The 22,494-nt window shown below is 47.5% G+C and overlaps 1 protein-coding gene across 6 annotated transcripts in view; it reads right to left on the minus strand.

Moving 5' to 3' along the window:
- ablim3 (actin binding LIM protein family, member 3) overlaps window positions 1-20,658 on the minus strand; it is a 514,512-nt gene extending 493,854 nt beyond the window's left edge. For 3 of the 6 annotated variants that reach the window (XR_011948323.1, XR_011948322.1, XR_011948321.1), the window contains exon 1: window positions 20,063-20,657. Coding sequence is in view for 1 of the 6 variants with exons in the window: in XM_072512118.1 (XP_072368219.1) it covers window positions 20,063-20,075 (13 nt within the window). In the remaining 5 variants the exon portion in view is untranslated. Of the gene's footprint in view, window positions 1-20,062 lie in introns of all 6 variants that reach the window. The other 3 variants (XR_011948320.1, XR_011948319.1, XM_072512118.1) reach the window with 2 other exon arrangements.
- Window positions 20,659-22,494: the final 1,836 nt, after the last annotated feature.

Consider the following 22,494-nt stretch of genomic DNA (forward strand, 5'->3'; position numbering starts at 1 on the left):
TGCTAGCAAAGTTAAGTATCGTGGGCTGGATTCTCTGCTGGCGGGATCCTCCGTTTCACCGGCAGCACACTCACGCCCGTGGATTTCCCCGACGGTGTGGGGGTGCCCATTGGCCGGCTGTAGAGATGGAGAATCCCGCTAACGCACCAGAAAATGGTTGCGGCGGGACAGAGAATCCCGCCCCTTGCTTTTAAAAATATTTTTATTCAAATTCAAATTTTTCCATTTTATACAGAGTACAATACACGATGCAGCGAAACAGAATAAAACACCAATATGCACAGACATCCCCCAAAACAAAACCTAACCCCTCACAAAACTTAACCCCCCCCTTCCCTTCCCCTCTCCTCTTTCCCCCCGGTTAGGAACTAACGGTGACCAGCTCCTTGAAATACACAATAAACGGTTGCCATCTCTGGTAAAACCTCTCAATTGCTGCCCTCACCGTGTACATGACTTTCTCGAGGTATAGCAACTCCATCAGATCTCTCAGCCACACTGAGGCACTGGGCAGGGAAGCAGACCTCCACCCCAGCAGTACTCACCTCCAGGCAATCAGCGAGGCGAAGGCCAGGTATTGGCCCCCGCACCCGTCTGCAGATCTGGCACATCTGACACCCCAAATATGGCTACTAAAGGGCAGGGCTCCAGTTCAACTTTCAAAATCGCCAACATGGTGCGAACAAAGAAGACCCAAAAACCCACCAGCTTGGGGAAAGAATAAACTGTGCCTATATGGTTGGCTGGACACCCTGAACAGCACGCGCACTTATCTTCAACTCCTGCAAAGAAACAACTCATTCTGGACCTAGTCAGGTGCGTCCTATAAACTAGAAAGAGTTGGATGGAGTTCACCCTCTGCAGGGCCCTATTCCATACCTCGTCATCTAGAATGGGCCCCAATTCCTCCTCCCACCTGGCCTTGACCCCCGCCACCATCACTGAATGCTCCGATATAATCTATCCATAAATACCGGAGGTACTCCCTTTCTTCGACCCTGTAAGTAAGAGAACTCTCTCCATTAGAGAGGTTGATGGCGCCACGGGGAATGTCGGGAAAATCAGTTTTGCAAAGTTGCGAACTTGTAAATATCTGAATAAGTCAGGTTGCAAGAAACCAAACTTCTCCGACATTTCCTGTAAACTGGCAAACTGCCCCTCCATACAGATCACCCATTCTCTCCAACCCTTTCCCCACCCACCCCGTGAAGGTGGCATCCAGTCTTGCAGGCTCGAACAAATGATTCGCACAAATTGGAGCAAGCTTTGATACTGACCCCAATTTAAAATGCTGTCAAAATTGTCTCCACATATTCAAAGTGGAGGCTACCACTGGATTTTGCCGAACACTTTGAGAACGGGAACGAAGCCATCGCTAATGCCCTTAGACCAGAGCTTCTACACAGCTTCAATTCAATCTGCACCCATGTAGCTCCGAATCACGACACCAACCCAAACCTTCTCCACATTCGCTGGCCAGTAATAAAATATTACGTTCAGCAATGCCAAGCCCCCCCCCCGCCCGCCGACTGTCTATCCCTTTGAAGGACTGTCCTTCGAAACATCACGGTCTTGCCTGTCCATATAAAAGACGGAATCAACTTTTTGATTCCCCCAAAAGAGGATTTGAGTGGAAAACCGGAAACACTGGAACAAAAACAAAAACCTAGACAACATGCTCATCTTTACTGACTGAACCCTGCCTGCCAAAGACAAGGGAAGATTATCCCACTTCTATAGATTGGTTGTGACCCTGCCTACCAAGCTCATAGGGTTCAGTTAATGGAGACGGGCCCAATCCCGGGCTACCTGAACCTCAGATACCTAACGCTAGAACCAACGATACAAAAAGATAGCACCCCCAGATTGACTTTCCTCCCCGGGGGATTAACTGTAAAGCACTCATTTTTTCCCAAGTTTAGTGTGTACCCTGATAAAGAGCCAAAGTGCCTCAGCAGCTCCATTATATCGCCCATGGTGAGGATCGGGTCTATCACATTAAGTAAAAGATCAGCAGCGTACAGGGACACCCTATGTTCCACCCCTTCTTACACTATCTCCCTCCACTTACCTGAAGCCCTCATGATGATGGCCAAAGGCTCTAGCGCCAATGAAAACAAGAGGGGAGACATAGGACACCCCTGCCTCGTTCCCCTATTTAAATGGAAATACCTCAAGCTCATGTCATTGCTGTGGACAGTAGTCGTTGGGGCTTTGTACAACAGTAGTATTCAGGACACAAACTTGGGCTCCAATCCAAACTTCTCCAAGACTGCAAAAGGATATCCCTATTCTACCCTATTGAATGCCTTCTCAGCAGCTAATGCGACAATCACCTCTGGGTCCAACCCCTCAAGAGGAAAGCACAACATTTAGCAATCCCTGCACGTTAGACAATAATTGACTGCCTTTAACAAAATCCGTCTGATCTTCCCCAATAACTTGAGGAAGACATGGTTCCAGCCTCAATTCTAACATAAGAACATAAGAACTAGGAACAGGAGTAGGCCATCTGGCCCCTCGAGCCTGCTCCGCCATTTAAGATCATGGCTGATCTTTGTGGACTCAGCTCCACTCTCCGGCCCGTACACCATATCCCCGAATCCCTTTATTCTTTAGAAAGGCATCTACCTTTTTCTTAAAAACGTTTAAAGAAGGAGCCTCAACTGCTTCACTGAGCAAGGAATTCCAGAGATTCACAACCCTTTGGGTGAAGAAGTTCCTCCTATACTCCGTCCGAAATCTACCTCCCCTTATTTTGAGGCTATGCCCCCTAGTTCTGCTTTCCCCAACCAGTGGAAACAACCTGCCCGCATCTATCCTATCAATTCCCTTCATAATTTTATATGTCTCAAAAGATCCCCCCGCACCCTTCTAAACTCCAATGAGTACAGTCCCAGTCTACTCAACCTCTCGTCATAATCTAATCTCCTTAACTCTGGGAGCAACCTAGTGAATCTCCTCTGCACTCCCTCCAGTGCCAATATGTCCTTTCTCAGGTAAGGAGACCAAAACTGAACACAATACTCCAGATGCAGCCTCACCAACACCCTATACAATTGCAGCATAACCTCACTAGTCTTGAACTCCATCCCTCTAGTAATGAAAGACAAAACTCGATTAGCTTTCTTAATCACCTGTTGCACCTGCACACCAACTTTTTGCGACTCGTGCACCAGCACACCCAGGTCCCCCTGCACAGCAGCATGTTTTAACATCTTACCGTTTAAATAATAATCCATTCTGCTGTTATTCCTCCCAAAATGGATAGCCTCACACTTGGCAACATTGAATTCCATCTGCCAGACCCTAGCCCATTCACCTAACCTATCCAAATCAAAGAACAAAGAAATATACAGCACAGGAACAGGCCCTTCGGCCCTCCAAGCCCGTACCGACCATGCTGCCCGACTAAACTACAATCTTCTACACTTCCTGGGTCCGCATCCCTCTATTCCCATCCTATTCATGTATTTGTCAAGATGCCCCTTAAATGTCACTATCGTCCCTACTTCCACCACCCCCTCCGGTAGCGAGTTCCAGGCACCCACTACCCTCTGCGTAAAAAACTTGCCTCGTACATCTACTCTAAACCTTGCCCCTCTCACCTTAAACCTATGCCCCCTAGTAATTGACCCCTCTACCCCGGGGAAAAGCCTCTGACTATCCACTCTGTCTATGCCCCTCATAATTTTGTAGACCTCTATCAGGTCGCCCCTCAACCTCCTTCGTTCCAGTGAGAACAAACCGAGTTTATTCAACCACTCCTCATAGCTAATGCCCTCCATACCAGGCAACATTCTGGTAAATCTCTTCTGCACCCTCTCTAAAGCCTCCACATCCTTCGAGTAGTGTGGCGACCAGAATTGAACACTATACTCCAAGTGTGGCCTAACTAAGGTTCTAATCCTTCTGCAGACTTCCGGTATCCTCTGCCCTTTTTGCTTTACCACTAACATATTGCCCAATATTTTGTCGTCTCTATTAAGTAAAGAAACAGAGCAGTATGACTCACATTCCATGGGGTCCTTAACCTTCTTTAAAAGAGGTGAAATTAATGCATGCACCGACGTCTCAGGAAGGGAGTCCCGTGTTACTGAGTCCTCGAACATCCCCACTAATAGCAGCACCAGCTGTCCTGCAAACATTTTGTAAAATTCCACTGGGGCCTTACCTATCTGCATCCGCCCTATTATTGTCAAGATCTGGAAGCCTGCCCAAAGGCCTCTCCAACCCTTCACGCTCTTCCTCCTCCATCTTGGTAAACTCTAAACCCTGTATGACTGTGCTTTTGGCACCAAATCATGGAGATGAGATTCCTCCATTTTCTAGCTGTGAGCAATCAAGGCAGCAGGACTATGAAGAACTGAAGATGGATCTTTTTGTTTCATGGAAGAGAGGGCCAGAGACACAAAAAGGCCCGACTCTCACACTGAATCTGCTGGAGAGAGCTGCTCAGGAAAGTTCACGGCAGGACAAAGCAGTGCTTGGGTGAACTGTATACAAAGCTCCAGAGTCTCTGGATAGCAGCCAACAAAGAAAAGACGGAAATTGGAACAAAGCAGTATGAAGATGATTTCTTGAGATATGGCTTTGTTAATTATGTCAATGCAAATCAGGATGTGTAAGCCCATGTGTGGTATATGCAGGGAAGTACTGGCAAATGAGAGTTGGATGCTAACTATGTCTTACCTTGTAGACAATTCTAAACAAACTGAACCTCAAATTGCAAGGGAAGGATGAGGATTGCTTTCGGCACTGTGAAGAAATAGATGCTTTCCAAAATTCTTGGAAAGTTTGACAAGTGTGAGTACAAAGCCAAAACTACTACATGTTCCACACACTGTTACAACACATCGAAGAAAACCGTGTTTGTGAGGGAACTGTCAATGAACTGGCAAGCCTTATTCAGTTGCACCTGGCAGCGCTGATCAACAGTTTTTGTCGCTACTTTCCAGAGGAGAAGTTTCAGATTTTGAAAGAGAAGACATGCGTGAAAAATCCTTTTCAATTTCAGACCCCAGAGGCAATTATTAACTTACAGTTAACTCCAAATGAAGATACAGAATGTCTACGCCTCACCTGTGACAGCACATTAAAAATACGCTACAAGTCCATAAGGCTGTCAGCATTCTGGAGTAGTGTCTCCAAGGAGTATCCAGTGCTGAGTAAAACAAGCATTTTGTTGCTATTGCCCTTCACAATGACCTATATGTGCGGGGTTGGATTCAAAGATAAAGACAGCGCAAAGCAACCGGCTGAACTCTGCACCTTATATGCACATTGCTCTCTCCTCCTGCGAACCTGATTGGAGTGAGATCGTGAGGGCCAAGCAGGCTCACCTGTCACATTAAAGGTAAGCAAAAATAGTGTGCTGCAAAGGTTGGTCAATGTGGGTCTTGAATGTAGGCTGGCATGGGTCCAGAGGTTGGCCGGTTGGGAAAAGTGAGTCCCAGGAAAAAAACATTTGAAAAACACTGCATTAGGGGATTTATGGGAGGGTCAGATCAGACACAGAATTAGACATAATGGAGGAAGAGATTTTTAAGATTCAGAATTGCATCCGGATTGAACTACAAGTTTAAGGCTGAACTAGTCAACACATTATTGCACTCAACTGGAGCAAATTGCTGCTGATGGCACAGCAATACAAGCCTTCAATGAAACATCAGTCAAATACGAAGAGGTCTTAAAGGCTTTTGATAATTATTTCATATGACAGAGTAACAAGGGGCGAAATTCTCCGGAAACGGCGCAATGTCCGCCGACTGGCGCCCAAAATGGCGCAAATCAGACGGGCATCGCGCCGCCCCAAAGGTGCGGAATGCTCCGCATCTTTGGGGACCGAGCCCCAACCTTGAGGGGCTAGGTCGGCGTCGGACGAATTTCCGCCCCGCCAGCTGGCGGAAAAGGCCTTCGGTGCCCCGCCAGCTGGCGCGGAAATGACATCTCCGGGCGGCACATGCACGGGAGCGTCAGCGGCCGCTGACGGCATTCCCGCGCATGCGCAGTGGAGGGAGTCTCTTCCGCCTCCGCCATGGTGGAGACCGTGGCGGAGGCGGAAGGGAAAGAGTGCCCCCATGGCACAGGCCCGCCCGTGGATCGGTGGGCCCCGATCGCGGGCCAGGCCACCGTGGGGGCACCCCCCCGGGGCCAGATCGCCCCGCGCCCCCCCAGGACCCCGGAGCCCGCCCGCGCTGCCTTGTCCCACCGATAAGGTAGGTGGTTTAATTTACGCCGGCGGGACAGGCATTTTAGCGGCGGGACTTCGGCCCATCCGGGCCGGAGAATCGAGCAGGGGGGCCCGCCAACCGGCGCGGCGCGATACCCGCCCCCGCCGAATCTCAGGTGCCGGAGACTTCGGCAACCGGCAGGGGCGGGATTCACGCCAGCCCCCGGCGATTCTCCGACCCGGCAGGGGGTCGGAGAATCTCGCCCCTGATATTAGAAAAGAGCCAAGTTGAACGAAAGAATCCAGAAACATGTGAACCAGTAAATACCATGATCAATTACCTGAATTAACAGGCTTAATATGGTGATCTTAAAACTGAGCTGATAAGAGATGGCATCATAGTGTCTTTACTGACGGCACCCTATCTGAAAAATTGCAATCCAAAGAACACTTCACTTTGGAGAAGGCAACATAGTTGGTGTGACAATCAGAGGTCCAGAAAGAAAATGTAACCACTCTTAAGAGGGGAAGACAAACCATGGTTAAGAAGACACCAATGATAGTTCAACTCACTGAACATAAGAATGTCAAAGGCATTTCAGGGGGAAAAAAGCCTTGTGGAACAAAAGTTCCAACCGCCTTTAAACCAAGGTGACTCAATGTTAGAACTGCTGCCTCACAGCTCCAGGGACCTGGGTTCAATTCCAGCCTCGGGTGACCGTCTGTGTGGAGTTTGAACTTTCTCACAGTGTCTGCGTCGGTTTCCTCCGGGTGCTCCAGTTTCCTCCCACCGTCCAAAAATGTGCAGGTTAAATGGATTGGCCATGCTAAATTGCCCTTTAGTTTCCAACGGTAGTGCAGTTACTGGGTTACGGGGTAGGGTGGAGGTGTGGGCTTAGGTAGGGTGCTATTTCAAGGGCTGGTGTAGACTTGATGGGCCGAATGGCCTCCTTCTGCACTGTAAATTCTATGATTCATACCAGCACTGTGGTGCCAAAAAGGCCCACAGGTGCTAACAGTGTCCTGTAAGCACTTCAGAATGCTTTAATTGTAAAAGATTTGGACACTTTGGAAAAATATGCAATACTAAAACCTTTAGATACAAAGAGGATAATGAGAGCATCTTTGCACACAAGGCCAAAGATGAAATTTAGGAATCTCAACAATAAGAGAAACACCAATATTTCTTGGGTGGGATTGAAGAATCTAGATACACATTCCAGAATGTGGATATTTGTGTCGATGTACAGATCACTAATTTTCAATTGGATACAGAAGCAAGTGTAACAGTCTTGTCCAACAAGGAACTGTGGCCATAATCTGGCCAACTAAACCCCAGTTATAGGAGGGATCAAATTACACATTATAGTCATGTTGCAAGCAACGCTCCAACACAGGAACGAACAGATACTGGAAAATTTATATGTTATTAACGATCAGGAATTTTCTCTTCTTAGCTGGAACACTTGTGTCAGCTTCAACCTCAGCAAAACTTTGGAGGCGGACAATGAACAGACTGAGCTCCTCACACTGTCCAACTGCTCTGAGGATCTGGATTGGGATTTCAGCGCTGATGTTTTGACACCCTTCACAGAAGAAGTCAATGGAATTTTGAATGGTACATCGGATTTTCCGACCCCACTGCTACGGGCCTATAAAATTCCACTCAAGAATTAAACCAGTTCAGACTTAGAGACAGAACTGAACCAAACAAGATCCACCTCTTCCGTGCTGTACGATACTACGTTTACTGCTACTATAAATTGAGGGAAAGCAAAGATTTTGATCAAATGCCTTCCTCACAGCTTCCTGTCAACACAATTATTTCCAGAGGCAGTCGTTCCAGCATTACCCAAGACATCACAAACAAGAGGCTACAGAAACAAAAATAGAAAATGCTGGACAATCTCAGCAGGTCTGACAGCATCTGTGGAGAGAGAACGTAGTTAATGTTTTGAGTCTGGATGACTCTGTCAAAGAGAGAACTGGAAATAGGGTCTGATTCAAACTGTTGTGGGGGGGAGAACTAAGAGAGGTATGAAAGCAGGGAGAGGAAAAAAAGAGGAGATGGGGTAGCATGTAAATATAAATGTAAAATATGTTTGGACAAATGCTTGGGGCTGGGGGGTGGTGTTCAGGGCTGAAAAGGTTAATGTGTGGACCAAGAGTCAAGAAGGAGAAAATTAATGGTTTAGACCGAGTTACACCTATAGCCTTATATATCTGTATAGTTATTTTCCCATAATAAACCAGTTATTATTCAGATACCGTTATGTCTCTGCAATCATTCCTTCGCCAGTTAGAACCAATGTACAGAGGTTGGTTCTTACGTTCTTACAACAGTCTTGATGACCCTATTGATGTTGGGTGGCTATGCCATCTGTAAAACTTGAGCTCACTCGAAATTCTGTTGCCTATTTTCCAACCTGCATTCATTCCTGTACTCCCATCACCCCAGCACTTGCTGATCTGCATTAGCTCCAAGTCCACCAATGCGTCAATCTTAAATTGCTCGTTCTTGGTTTTATACTCCCTCTATGGCTTTCCCCTCTCAGCTCTCTAACTTCCTTCAACACGACATCCCTCCAAGTTCCTACAATTTGGACCTCTTCTCCATCCCCAAATTCCTTCACCACTCTATTGGAGTCCATGCCTTTAGCTATCTAGGGTCTAAGCTTCGCAATTACTTTCTTAAACCCCTTCATCTTGTGCATCTTTTTTAAGCAACTCCTTAAAACATATTTCTTTGACCAGGATTTTCGTACAACCTTTGTATCTGACTCGTTGTCAAATTTTGGCTGTTAACACTCCTGTACAACCATTTATTACAGTCAAGGCACTAGATCACTGCATGATATTCATGTTGCATTTTGTATCATGCCTGGTCTTGCTGAATGAGGTTTCATTGTACTATAGAGAACTGCATAATGCTAACTTGGGACCAGAGAGTTTTAGAGCAGTGTTCAAATTGTCTCAGTGCTGACCAACCACACTGACTTACAACAAAGGTTGTTAACTGTTCCAGGAAAGCAGGACTTGCCAAACATCTGGTGAGCTTGACTCAATTGTGCTTGTTTTGATAGTTTTTAATTACCTGTTTATCACTAATGTATTTTCTTGACAATTTTCAGTCATTTTGATGACTTAACAGCATTAGAAATTTCTATTTAAAGAATTCCAGGGCATAAGTGATTCAAGGTTAAATAACATATAATCAAACCTGTTCATTTAGAAAATCAATTCTATTTATAATGCTATTAAATGTCATGTTACAATCAATTCTATCAGTTCAGATCCTGTTTGCGGTCACAAATTTTCAACCATCAATTGGATTCATGATTATTTGCAATTTGATTTTCAATCATTAAAATATCTTAATCAAATTAGTTTGTGAACAGGCTAGGAGAACTTCATGCAGAGCTTTTATTAGTTTTTAAAAATTGATACAGCAGCTGCTGGTACATAAATGTTGCACTATTAATGATAAGTAAAAGTGCAGTTAGCAAGGAATCTCACGGTAGAAGGGGATCACTGACCTCATGTAGAAACCAGAGGTATCACTACCATTACTAATCCAACTGCAAACAGATCAAACCCATTACCTACCCGAGAACTGGAATGCAATGTGCTGAAAAAGCTACAAGTTATTGATTGACAAATGATATTCCCTATAAGATGAAAAGAAACTGAAGAAAGGTATAGGGAGGATATTGTAAAAGGTCAAAATACAATTTCAATTAAATCCGTCTTGTATCAGACTCCAGTTCTGTACACGAATACCAACATGACGAGTTTCAAGGTGCATGCTTAGAATAACAGTATATGTAATATATCCCCCTCCATGCATCATAAAACTGATCAGGAATGGGTCAATTTCTCCCCTACCATTCTTCTACTGCCTTGGAGGGCCTTATTTTGAGCCCCTTGGAATGGTGTTGGTGGGTGGGTGGAGGGAGCATAACCAATTTTGGGGTCTCATTGGGATGAATTGAATCTTGAGCCAGGGTTAAAGATTACAGAAAACACAAGTAGTTTACTCACTTACATCGACAATTTCTCATCCTTTTTGCTGGTGTGGCTGATCTCACCCAGATTGTCCTGATATTACTCATGGCAACAGACAATTTAATGTCAATTTTCCCTGAAGTTTCAACATCCATACCAAGTCTCACTTCAAAATAAATTAGAAATTATGAGAATGATTTTGGTTCCTGGTGATATTTTCCTTACTTTACCATGGAGTGAGTGTGGGAAACACCATTAGGAGTACTGGGTTTGAGAAGTTGGACACAGAGGACTTGTGAATCCAAATTAAATGGGAATAAATTTACGCCACCTGGTTTCATAATTTCTTCTAGCTTCTGCGAGCTATGGTGTCGCCGGCATTTAAATGAATATTTAAAAAATGAGCACCCTTCTTTCTTCTCTGTTTTGTTTCACCATAATTAATCAGAACAGTTTTGCAACTCCTTTTTTAATATGATACGGTTGACTCATGCCATAATAAACATTAATGGTGAGTGGCAGCAGATTTCTATGATCTATTGTTGACAACTGATAATATTCAACAGTGGTTTACAAAGATTTGAAAATAATTGACGTTTACAATATATAAGGAAGCCATTTGACCCAACATACTTATGCTTGCTCTTCACCTGTGACTTACTGTGTCCTCATGCCCTGTAACTTTCCCTGCTTCGAGCAATTATCTGCTGCTCTTCTTTTAAAAGTCCAATAATTGTCTCAACTATTGTCTCAATTATCAGGCCCCCAGGGCCTGATGGGATCTACCCAGAATACTGAGGGAGGCAAGGGAGGAATTTGCTGGGACTTTTGACAGAAACTTTTGTATCCTCCTTGGCTACAGGTGAGGTCTCAGAGGACTGGAAAATAGCCAATGTTGTTCCATTGTGGTTAGAAGGGTAGCAGGGATAATCCAGGAAATTATAGGCCAGTGAGCCTTAGATCAGTGGTAGAGAAATTCTTGGAAAAGATTCTTAGGGACAGGATTTCAACACATTTGGAAACAAATGGACTTTTTAGCGAGATGCAGCATTGTTTTGTGAAGGGGAGGTCATGTCTCACTAACTTAATCAAGATTTTTGAGGAAGTGACGAAGATGATTGATGAATGAAGGGCAGTGGATGTTGTCTACATGGACTTCAGTAAGGCCTTTGACAAGGTCCCTCATGGCAGGCTGGTACAAAAGGTGAAGTCACACGGGATCAGACTTGAGCTGGCAAGACGGAAACAGAACTGACTCGGTCATAGAAGACAGAGGGTAGCGATGGAAGGGTGCTTTTCTGAATGGAAGGTTGTGACTAGTGCTGTTCCACAGGGATCGGTGCTGGAACCTTTGTTGTTTGTAGTGTATGTAAATGATTTGGAGGAAAATGCAGCTGGTCTGACTAGTAAGTTTGCGGACAACACAAAAATTGGTGGCGTTGCAGATGGTGAAGAGGATTGTCAGAGGACACAGCAGGATATAGATTCATTGGAGACTTGGACTGAGAAATGGCAGATGGAGTTTGATACAGACAAATATGAAGTAATGCATTTTGGAAGGTCTAATACAGCTGGAAATTATACAATAAATGGCAGAATTCTTAGGAGTATTGATAAGCAGAGTGGATAAGGCTGTCAAGAAGGCATACGGCATGCTTGCCTTCATCGGTCGGGGCATTGAATATAAAAATTGGAAGTCATGCTACAGCTGTACAGGACCTTAGTTAGGTCTCATTTGGAATATTGTGTACAATTCTGTTCGCCACACTATCAGAAGAATGTGGATGCTTTGGCGAGGGTACAGAAGTGGTTTACTAGGATGTTGCCTAGTCTGGGAGGTATTAGGTATGAGGAGAGGTTGGATAAACTCGGATTGTTTTCACTAGAATGACGGAGGTTGAAGGGAGACCTGATAGAGGTTTATAAAATTATGATTGGTATGGAGAATGGATAATCATATTCTTTTCCCAGGGTGGAGAAGTCAATTATTATGGATGATGTGGAAATGCGGGCGTTGGACTGGGTTGGGCACAGTAAGAAGTCTTACAGCACAAGGTTCAACAGGTTTGTTTCAAATCACTAGCTTTTGGAGCGCAGCTCCTTCCTCAGGTTAAATTATTAGGGGACTTAGGTTTAAGGTGCAAGGGGCAAAATTTAGAGGAGATTCGTGAGGCATGTTTTTTACACAAAGGGTGATGAATGCCTGGAACGTACTGTCGGGGGAGGTGGTTGTAGCGCACAAAGACTCCGTGAGACGAATAGAGTGAAGTCGATGAGGCTTTATTAAGCGTGTCTGTTCCCCCACAGCTCAATAGTAGACTGGCCTGCGGGGGAGGACTCCGGCTTCTTATACTCCGCCTTCAGGGCGGAGCTAGAGGTCAACGGCCAACCAGGACCCGGGATCTGTCAGCCAATGACATTAGGGCTTCCAGTCCCACATGACCCCCAATACATACTACCACATTCACCCCTTGTCAAAAATGAACCCGGCGGGGTGATGCTTCGTATGGTGGTAAGGGTTTACAGGGCTGGTCCTGGGAGGAAAAAAAACATTCACATGGCAATACAGTATTGTACAATTTTGTCCTGTTTCAACTATTTACAGAGGGTATAGGGAGAAAAGCAAAATGTTCTTGTGAAAAAGTCCATATTTTGAGTGAGATCGATGCCACGAGTCGGTCGGGCGGTCTGGTCGTCCGTGTCGATCGCCTCGGCCCCGGGGGTGGTGGTGGTGCTTGTACCGGTGTTGTCGTCTCCGGGAGCCTTACGGTTTTAGCTTTGGCTTTATTCTTGGTCGGGCCTGAGGGGAGGGGAACCGATCCTCCTGGGAAGGGGGCGGTCGCGGGGTGCGGCAGTGGCAGGAAGGGGGGGGTTGGGTAAATGGTGTCGGGGGGGGGGGGTGTGTTGCCGGCGGGCGCCAGATCCCGCAGGGAGACCGTGTCCTGTCAGCCGTCGGGGTACTCCACGTAAGCGTACTGCGGGTTCGCGTGGAGGAGGTGAACCCTTTCGACCAACGGGTCCGCCTTATGTGCCCGCACATGCTTTCGGAGCAAGATGGGTCCTGGGGCCGCCAGCCAGGTCGGCAGCGACGTTCCAGAGGAGGACCTCCTAGGGAAGACAAGGAGACGCTCATGAGGCGTTTGATTAGTGCTCGTACATAATAACCGGATGGAGTGGAGAGTGTCCGGGAGGACCTCCTGCCACCGTGAAACTGGGAGGTCCCTGGACCGCAGGGCCAGTAGGACGGCCTTCCAGACCGTGCCGTTCTCCCTCTCTACTTGCCCGTTCCCCCGGGGGTTGTAGCTGGTCGTCCTGCTTGAGGCTATGCCCTGACTGAGCAGGAACTGGCGCAGCTCGTCACTCATGAAAGAGGACCCCCTGTTGCTGTGGACGTATGCGGGGTAACCGAACAGTGTGAAGATGCTGTTCAGGGCTTTAATGACTGTGGCCGCGGTCATGAAAGAGCAGGGAATGGCAAAAGGGAAGCGGGAGCATTCGTCCACCACATTAAGAATATATGCGTTGCGGTCGGTGGAGGGACCCTTTGAAATCGAGACTGAGGCGTTCAAAGGGGCGGGAAGCCTTAATCAGGTGCGCTCCATCCGGCCTGAAAAAATGCGGTTTGCATTCCGCGCAGATGTGGCAGTCCCTTGTGACTGTACGGACCTCCTCTAAAGAGTATGGGAGATTGCGGGACTTGATGAAGTGTAAAAACCGAGTGACCCCCGGGTGGCAGAGGTCCTCGTGGAGGGTTTGGAGGCGGTTAATTTGTGCGTTGGCACATGTGCCGCGGGATAGGGCATCGGACGGCTCGTTCAGCATTCCGGGACGATACAAAATCTCATAGTTGAAGGTGGAGAGCTTGATCCTCCACCTTAAGATCTTGTTGTTTTTGATTTTGCCCCGCTGTGCATTATTGAACATGAAGACTACCGACCGTTGGTCCGTGAGGAGAGTGAATCTCCTGCCGGCCAGGTAATGCCTCCAATGTCGCACAGCTTCCACTATGGCTTGGGCTTCCTTTTCCACTGAGGAGTGGCGGATTTCTGAGGCGTGGAGGGTCCGGGAGAAAAAGGCCACGGGTCTGCCCGCTTGGTTAAGGGTGGCCGCTAGAGCTACGTTGGAGGCGTCGCTCTCGACCTGGAAGGGGAGGGACTCGTCGATGGCGCGCATCGTGGCCTTTGCGATATCCGCTTTGATGCGGCTGAAGGCCTGGCAAGCCTCTGTCAACAGAGGGAAGGTCGTGGTCTGTATTAGGGGGCGGGCCTTGTCTGCGTACTGGGGGACCCACTGGGCGTAGTATGAAAAGAACCCCAGGCAGCGTTTCAGGGCTTTTGGGCAGTGCGGGAGGGGAAATTCCATGAGGGCGCGCATACGTTCGGGGTCGGGGCCTATTATCCCATTGCGCACTACGTAGCCCAGAATGGCTAGCCGATTGGTGCTAAAAACGCACTTGTCCTCGTTGTACGTGAGGTTCAAGGCTTTGGCGGTCTGGAGGAATTTTTGGAGGTTGGCGTCGTGGTCCTGCTGGTCGTGGCCGCAGATGGTTACATTGTCGAGATACGGGAACGTGGCCCGCAACCCATGTTGATCAACCATTCGGTCCATCTCCCGTTGGAAGACCGAGACCCCGTTTGTGACGCCAAAAGGGACCCTTAGGAAATGGTATAATCGCCCGTCTGCCTCGAAGGCTGTGTACTTGCGGTCACTTGGGCGGATGGGGAGCTGATGGTAGGCGGACTTGAGGTCCACGGTGGAGAAGACTTTATATTGGGCAATCCGATTGACCATGTCGGATATGCGGGGGAGAGGGTACGCGTCTAGTTGTGAGTACCTGTTGATGGTCTGGCTATAGTCTATGACCATCCTTTGTTTCTCCCCTATCTTCACTACTACCACCTGAGCTCTCCAGGGACTATTGCTGGCCTGGATTATGCCCTCCTTTAGTAGCCGCTGGACTTCGGACCGAATGAAGGTCCGGTCCTGGGCGCTGTACCGTCTGCTCCTAGTGGCGACGGGTTTGCAATCTGCGGTGAGGTTCGCAAACAAGGACGGGGGTTGCACCTTGAGGGTTGCGAGGCCGCAGATAGTGAGTGGGGGTATTGGGCCGCCGAATTTGAACGTAAGGCTCTGTAGATTGCATTGGAAATCTAATCCCAGCAAGGTGGGGGCACAGAGTTGGGGAAGGACGTTTAGTTTGTAGTTTTTGAACTCCCTCCCCTGCACCGTTAGGGTAACTATGCAGAATCCTTGGATCTGTACGGAGTGGGATCCTGCAGCTAGGGAAATCTTTTGTGCGCTGGGATAGGTGGTCAAGGAACAGCGTCTTACCGTGTCGGGGTGGATAAAGCTCTCCGTGCTCCAGGAGTCGACTAGGCATGGCGTCTCGTGGCCGTTTATTAGCACCGTTGTCGTCGTCGTCTGGAGTGTCCGGGGCCGAGCTTGATCGAGCGTAATTGAAGCGAGACGTGGTTGTAGTAGTGGAGTGGGGTCCGTTGTTGCCGTCCAAGATGGCGTCAGGGATGGACAAAATGGCCACCCCCATACATCGCACGTGGCTGGGGGGTCACAAGATGGCGGCGGGGTGGACAAAATGGCCGCCCCCACGCGTCGTACAGGTCTGGGGCGGCCCAAGATGGCGGCGCCCTTCCTCCCCTCGTGGTGGCCGGGACCCAAAATGGCGGCGTCTGCAGGTCGCACATGGGGCGCTGGGGGGGCTGGGGAACGCTAGGACCGCGCGGAGCTCCCTCACCGGGGACAGCGGTGGTCGGGACCCAAGTTGGTGGCGCCGGCGGGTCAGACGTGGGGCGCGGGGTGGGGGTTAGGGGGGCGTTAGGGACGCGCAAAACTCCCTCTTCTCCGTGGAGAGTGGTGGCCGGGACCCAAAGCGGTACCGCCGGCGGGTCATACATGGGGTACGGGGAGGGGGGTTGGGGAGCGTAAGCGGCGTGCAGGGCTCCCTGTTCTCCCGGGACCGCGGTGGTCGGGACCCAGAGCGGCTGCGCCTGCGGGTCGTACATGGCGTGCTGGGGGGGTTGGGGCGCGTAAACGGCTTGCAGGGCTCCCTGTTCTCCCGGGACAGCGGCGACCTCGCGGGACCGGCACACAACCGCATAATGGCCCTTTTTCCCGCAGCTCTTGCAGATAGCTGCGCGGGCCGGGCAGCGCTGCCGGGGGTGTTTCGCCTGGCCGCAGAAATAACAGCGGGCGCCCCCGGTGCGACTCGGCGTTTGGACCGCGCAAGCCTGTGGGGTGTCCGGGGGGGGGGGGTGGGTTTGTCGCGACGGGTACATACGGAGCCCAATGGGCTGCCGCGCGGTCGGGGCCGTGGGCGCGGGTATTACGCGCGGCCACGTCTAGGGAGGTTGCTAGGGCCCGGGCCTTGAGAGTCCTAGCGACTCTCTTTCTAGAAGTCTTTGGCGGATTTGGGAGGAATTCATACCTGCCACAAAAGCATCGCGCATTAACATGTCCGTGTGTTCATTTGCGTTCACCGAAGGGCAGCTGCAGGCTCGTCCCAAAATCAGCAGCACGGCGTAGAATTTGTCCATCGATTCTCCGGGACCTTGCCGTCTCGTCGCGAGCTGGTAGCGAGCGTAGATTTGGTTAACTGGGCCGACATAGAGACTTTTCAGTGCTGCGAACGCCGTCTGGAAATCGTCCGAGTCTTCGATGAGGGAGAAGATTTCCGTGCTCACCCTCGAGTGCAGGACCTGTAGTTTTTGGTCTTCTGTGACCCGGCCGGTGGTCGTTCTGAGGTAAGCCTCGAAGCAAGTCTGCCAGTGCTTGAAGGCTGCTGCCGCGTTCACTGCGTGGGGGCTGATCCTCAGGCATTCCGGAATGATCCTGAGCTCCATAGTCCTTTTTAGGCACGCTTAATAAATTGTAGCGCACAAAGACTCCGTGAGATGAATAGAGTGAAGTCGATGAGGCTTTATTAAGCGTGTCTGTTCCCCCGCAGCTCAATAGTAGACTGGCCTGCGGGGGAGGACTCCGGCTTCTTATACTCCGCCTTCAGGGCGGAGCTAGAGGTCAACAGCCAACCAGGACCCGGGATCTGTCAGCCAATGACATTAGGGTTTCCAGTCCCACATGAGCCCCAATACATACTACCACAGTGGTAAAAGCAGATATGATAGCGACGTTTAAGTGGCATCTTGACGATTACATGAATAGGGTAGGAATAGAGGGATACGGACCCCGGAAGTGCAGAAGCTGTTAGTTTAGATAGGCACCATGATTGGCACGGACTTGGAGGGCCAAAGGGCCTGTTCCTGTGCTGTACTGTTCTTTGTACTCTCTGTGAAGTAATTCAGTAATCTTACTACTCCCTGCGGAAAGAAATTTCTCCCAACTGTTCACTTCTGCCTCTCTTAAAGGCATTTTGGAATTAACAAAGCCTCATTCATTGCCCCTCGACTAATGGAAACGGTCTTTTTCTGTTCACCCAACCAAAACGGTTTGTTACTTTAAATACCTCTACTTAATCTCCTCCTAGCTTTTCCCCTTCCCAGGGCAATACCTCCAGTATCTCAAGCTGGTCCCTGTAACTAGTTTCTCATCAGAATATTATCCTGATAATCTACTCTTCACTGTCTTCATGACTTTATGGTTTCTCTATAATGGGGCGTTCAAAACCACATTTTGGTCCCTATTTCTGAATATTGGTTAGCCTTTTAATTATTAAATGTACAAATTCATAATTATCCTTTCCTTCTTCCTCTACTGTAAGTGGAGTGATGGAATAGTAAGTGAAACCCAATACAACAGTCTCTTAAGGGTCTTCTAGCAGCTGTAGTTATAGATATGCTTTGACATGTGCAGCAAGATTTATCAGCTACTGTAAAAGTGACTGCATTGGCTGTTTCTGTTTAGCAGTGTAATGTGAATGGCATTTAGAAAAATTCATCAAGTGCAGAAAAAAGATAATGAACACACGCTTGACTGAAAGTACAAGCTTAGAAGTGAATGCAAAAAACTCCACGTCAAAACTTAAACATAGATGGATTAGAATGTAAAAAGCTAAAAAAACAAGAATATTTTCCACTGATGCTCTCCCGTAACTTAGTATTTTGGGTGGTATATGTTACAGGTATTGTGAGCTGCACAAGAGCAGCTGGGAAGTTTTGGCATTTTCTAATTGAACCTGATGGTGTCGAACCACATTCCTTCTTGCCTGCTGTAGCCTTCACATCATCCTACTACAACTGCTTGTTGGTATCACAAATCAATTCCTTTCCATTCCATAGCCAGTCCCATTTATTTTCCATTGTGTATAGGTTTAGACTGCATCAGTCACATAGTGCTCCCTTTCTAACTGCAATAACAAGGCCAAAAGGGAACAGTATGGAATGTGAAAGTAGGGAGGAGACACTGTGGAGCATGTGGGATGGGTAGAGCATGAAAGAAAAGGCTCCAGAGACTTAGAGAAAACAGTGAGATCTTGAAGAGGAGTAGATATGACAGCAATTCTGAAGTAGGAAAGCATGATTGGGATTTGGAAGTAGAGTGAGGTATGGCTTGGATCTTGAAACAGTGTACACAGAATGGTGTAATAGCATAAAGAAAAGGTGAGGAGATACAATGATCTATTCTGTCAAATCAACATCGATTTCAAATTTGTGAAAAATTCTTTAAAGCATCTGATCATTTTTCATTCATTCTAACCAAAGTATTACCTTGGAAAGAGTAATATTACATGACAAATGTAAGTTCTAATCCTTTATTTAACTGAATTTTCAAGCTGTCCTCGGTGTTTGTGAAAGGCAGAGACACAGAGAACGAGACCCTGGGAAAATGAAAGTACCAACACTGTGGGAAATACCATAGGTTGAACCAATTGAGATCTTTGTCTTTTTCTGTTCTTGCTTATTTTGTGGTGGGACAAAATCTGAAACTTTGACAAACACACTCAAAAACAGACTTGTCTAGTTATTTGTTTTCTGACTTACGGCTGCATCTGTTTTAACTGAAATAAATCAGATCAGCCATGATCTAGTGGAAGGACTGCACCTGTTTGAGGGGCTGAATGGCATCTTCCTGATCCTATGTGACTCAGTACTGTATTCAAGTCAAAGCAGTTTCAGTCAACCCTGCTATAAATATGGAACGTTTTCCATATGCTTTGTTAACATTATGGGTATTAAGATGGAGCTTAAAGGGAGCTAGGTGCACAGCAGCCAATCAATTAGATGGTTAGTTAATGGGGAAAATAAGATTCATTTTTCAACAATAATGCAGAATTATTGCCACTTCAAGTACACTATTGTTATATCCAAATATTCTCTGTTAAAAAAAAATACGTACAGGACAGACGTCCCTGAGATTTCTCAGGATAAGAAAGACATTTCGTTGTCCATGCTTGGATGATTTCGGAGTTGGTCAATAAAGGCTTTATTTTCAAGGGAGGTGATTTGAAAAGAAGTTTATCATTCTACCCGTGAATAATCCTGAACGGAGACAATTGCAAATGTGGAATGGCTTGCACTGGCATTCACAGAGATAAAGGCAAAAAAATAAATCTTTGCAACCTGGGACAGGGGCAGGTCTGGGGAGGGCGGGGGGCTGCTGTCTCACCAATGACAAGCCGCCTTTAAAGGAAATACATTCATCCAAATACAGCGCTTAAGAAAACGAGAATCCAGTCAAAAGGCACACAAAGAGACGTGTCACCCCCCCGCCCCCCCCAGCGTGCTACCAAACACTTGAAAGAATATTGTTCTGGCACCTGAGGTGTGCACACCATCCATTCGGAAACCCCTGCACATTCTTTTGTTAAAAGTCCACAAGTCAGCAGCAGCAGCGGACGATCAGAGAAATGACACCTGAGTGGGAGAGAGGCAGGAATGGCCGGACAGGAGCAATGAGCAGACACATTTTACTTACCGCTGGTGTTCATAGCGCGGACCTCGCTCCTTGTCAGGGAACGCCAACCACCTCAGAAGCGTCAAGGCTGACTGGCTTCGGGAATCTCTTTTAGTTCCCACCGTGCGATTGGACCGTCCAATTGCAAAGGAGATTTCATTCGCGCTCTGATCCACACCCCGCAATTCCTGACAGTCAACGGGGCTGGGAAGAGTCAGCGGGGTCTCCCCTCTCTCCAACAGTGAGAATGATGCCCTCCTTCCCCAAATAGTCCCAGCACAAGGTCAAATACTTGGACTGAACATACAGGGCCGGGCGTTCCCTCGGTGCTGGTGACTGTTCCGACTCTGATCACCGATATGCAGCGTCCTGCTTTGGATACAATCCTCTGCTAATCCACACACTTCAACACACAATCCGCAATCGTGTGCTCAAGACTAAACCCGCCCCTGCCGCTCTTTTTGCTCGTCTTCCTTTGCAGCTATGCTAATGCGTCCATCTCGCCATCTCGCACATACAAGCCGGCAGCATTGAGCTCCCCTCCAGATGCGAGCTGGTACACCCACTCGTCGCTGGCATCGCCGCACCATGTCATTGAAAATCTCCGGTGTGCAGCTGGCAAAATATCAGCACGGTGGAGATCTCGTGAGCAGCAAGATACTGCCATCTGCTGGCCCTCTTCCCCACTGGCTTTTTATTTGCAAAGCACCACCACTCTCACTCAGGTGGTGATGGCTGATGGGGTGTGTGGAGATGCCTGACGTGCACCTTTCCAAGCCAGTGCAATGTGGCATTTGGTAGTTAGATGAATTGGCCATGCTAAATTGCCCCTTAGTGTTCAAAGGTTAGGTGCGGTAACCGGGTTACAGGGATAGGGCGGGGGATTGGGTCTGGGGAGGGTGCCCTATCAGAGGGTCGGTGCAGGCTCGATGGGCCGAATGGCTTCCTTCTGCACTGTAAGGATTCTATGTTCTATGAATGCTCACCAACTATGAAAGCAGCCATGAAACCAAGACGCCCACCAAAGGCCTGAAACCAGAGAATTCCTCAGACTCAAGTGTTAGCGTTTTGGCGGGGGGGGGGGGGGGGGGGGCATGACCTTGCCTCTGAAGAAGTCATATTTCCCTCGAAACATAGAGCCATTTCTCTCGCTACTGATGCTTCCAGATTTGCTGAGTATTTCCAACAGTTTCTGTTTTTATTTACGATTTCCAGCATCCACAGTATTTTGCCTTAACTCAACACAGTCGTGGGTTTGACAACTGTGTACTGGCTGTTGCCAGCAAGAGAGCCACTCACATTCAGAGAGAAATTTTAACATCGGAAAATGCTCCAAGGGAATTATCAAAAAGAAAATTGAGGAAGGTATAGAGGGAAATAGCCACAACCCAATCACTTGAAATCTTCCAGATCCATCTTTGGACAATCTCCATTTGTTTATCATTATCATGGCTGCCATATCAGCAGCTCAGGCCTAGTTCAGATAGCACTGATCCACATTCAGATATACAGATTTTAGTCTATGATGCTGATGCAACCAAAGCAGAAGTAGAAAGAAGAGATTAAGAACAATAACCAAAAGCTTGATCAATGACAATGTCCATTTTGCTCTGCAGATAGGTCAACCCGAATCGCTGAGTATTTCCAGCCTTTTACTCCTATTAAATACAGATTTCAAACATTAACAATAATTTGCTTTTATATTAGCTCAGTCAAAGAGGAAGGTTTTAAACAGTGCTTTAGCAGAGGAGAGAGGTGGAGAGATTTAAGGAAGGAATTTTAGAGTTTGGTGTCTGGTCATTTGTAGTCATGGCTACCAATGGGCAGTGGGGTGGCGAGGGTGGGGGGGGGGGGAGGAGGGGAGAGGGTGGAGGGAGGGCATTGGAGATCTGCCAGAAAAAATGTTGTCACTAACTTACCAAAGATATATGGTTCGGGAATAGTGAACGTATTTGCATGCAGACCGTGAAAAATATATTTGAACTTCTGTATCCCTCAAACTGTTACAACTATTAATGAGAAACATATATCTGAAATAAAATTAATTAATCTATTATTGAGCCGATTATTTGTTCTTGCCCAACTGAAAATGTGAACCTATTCTGAATATATTGAAAAAGAGGAAACGAGTAAGCTAAAACTTTAGAGCAGCCTGTATAATTAAACCACATGGGTCGTAACCGCAGTGGAAATAGTATGGTGTGGTGTTCTTCGTGTTGCTTATTTAGGATGGTTGGCGTAGTGTTCCACAAAGACCACAGTATCGCTTTTATTTAAAGCCATGATTTTATTTACACTACTAAACTGGGTTACGACACTTAGTCCTTTAGAGTAAAGAATTGATCAATAACATCTAAGTACTCTCATCTACTGCTAATCTCACTACGGGTATAAACTATAATCCAACCTTCCTTCTCACACTAACTGCTCTTATGACCTTCACTAGCTGTCTC

This window comes from Scyliorhinus torazame, chromosome 7 (genome assembly GCF_047496885.1).
Source record: "Scyliorhinus torazame isolate Kashiwa2021f chromosome 7, sScyTor2.1, whole genome shotgun sequence".
Lineage (NCBI taxonomy): Eukaryota > Metazoa > Chordata > Chondrichthyes > Carcharhiniformes > Scyliorhinidae > Scyliorhinus > Scyliorhinus torazame.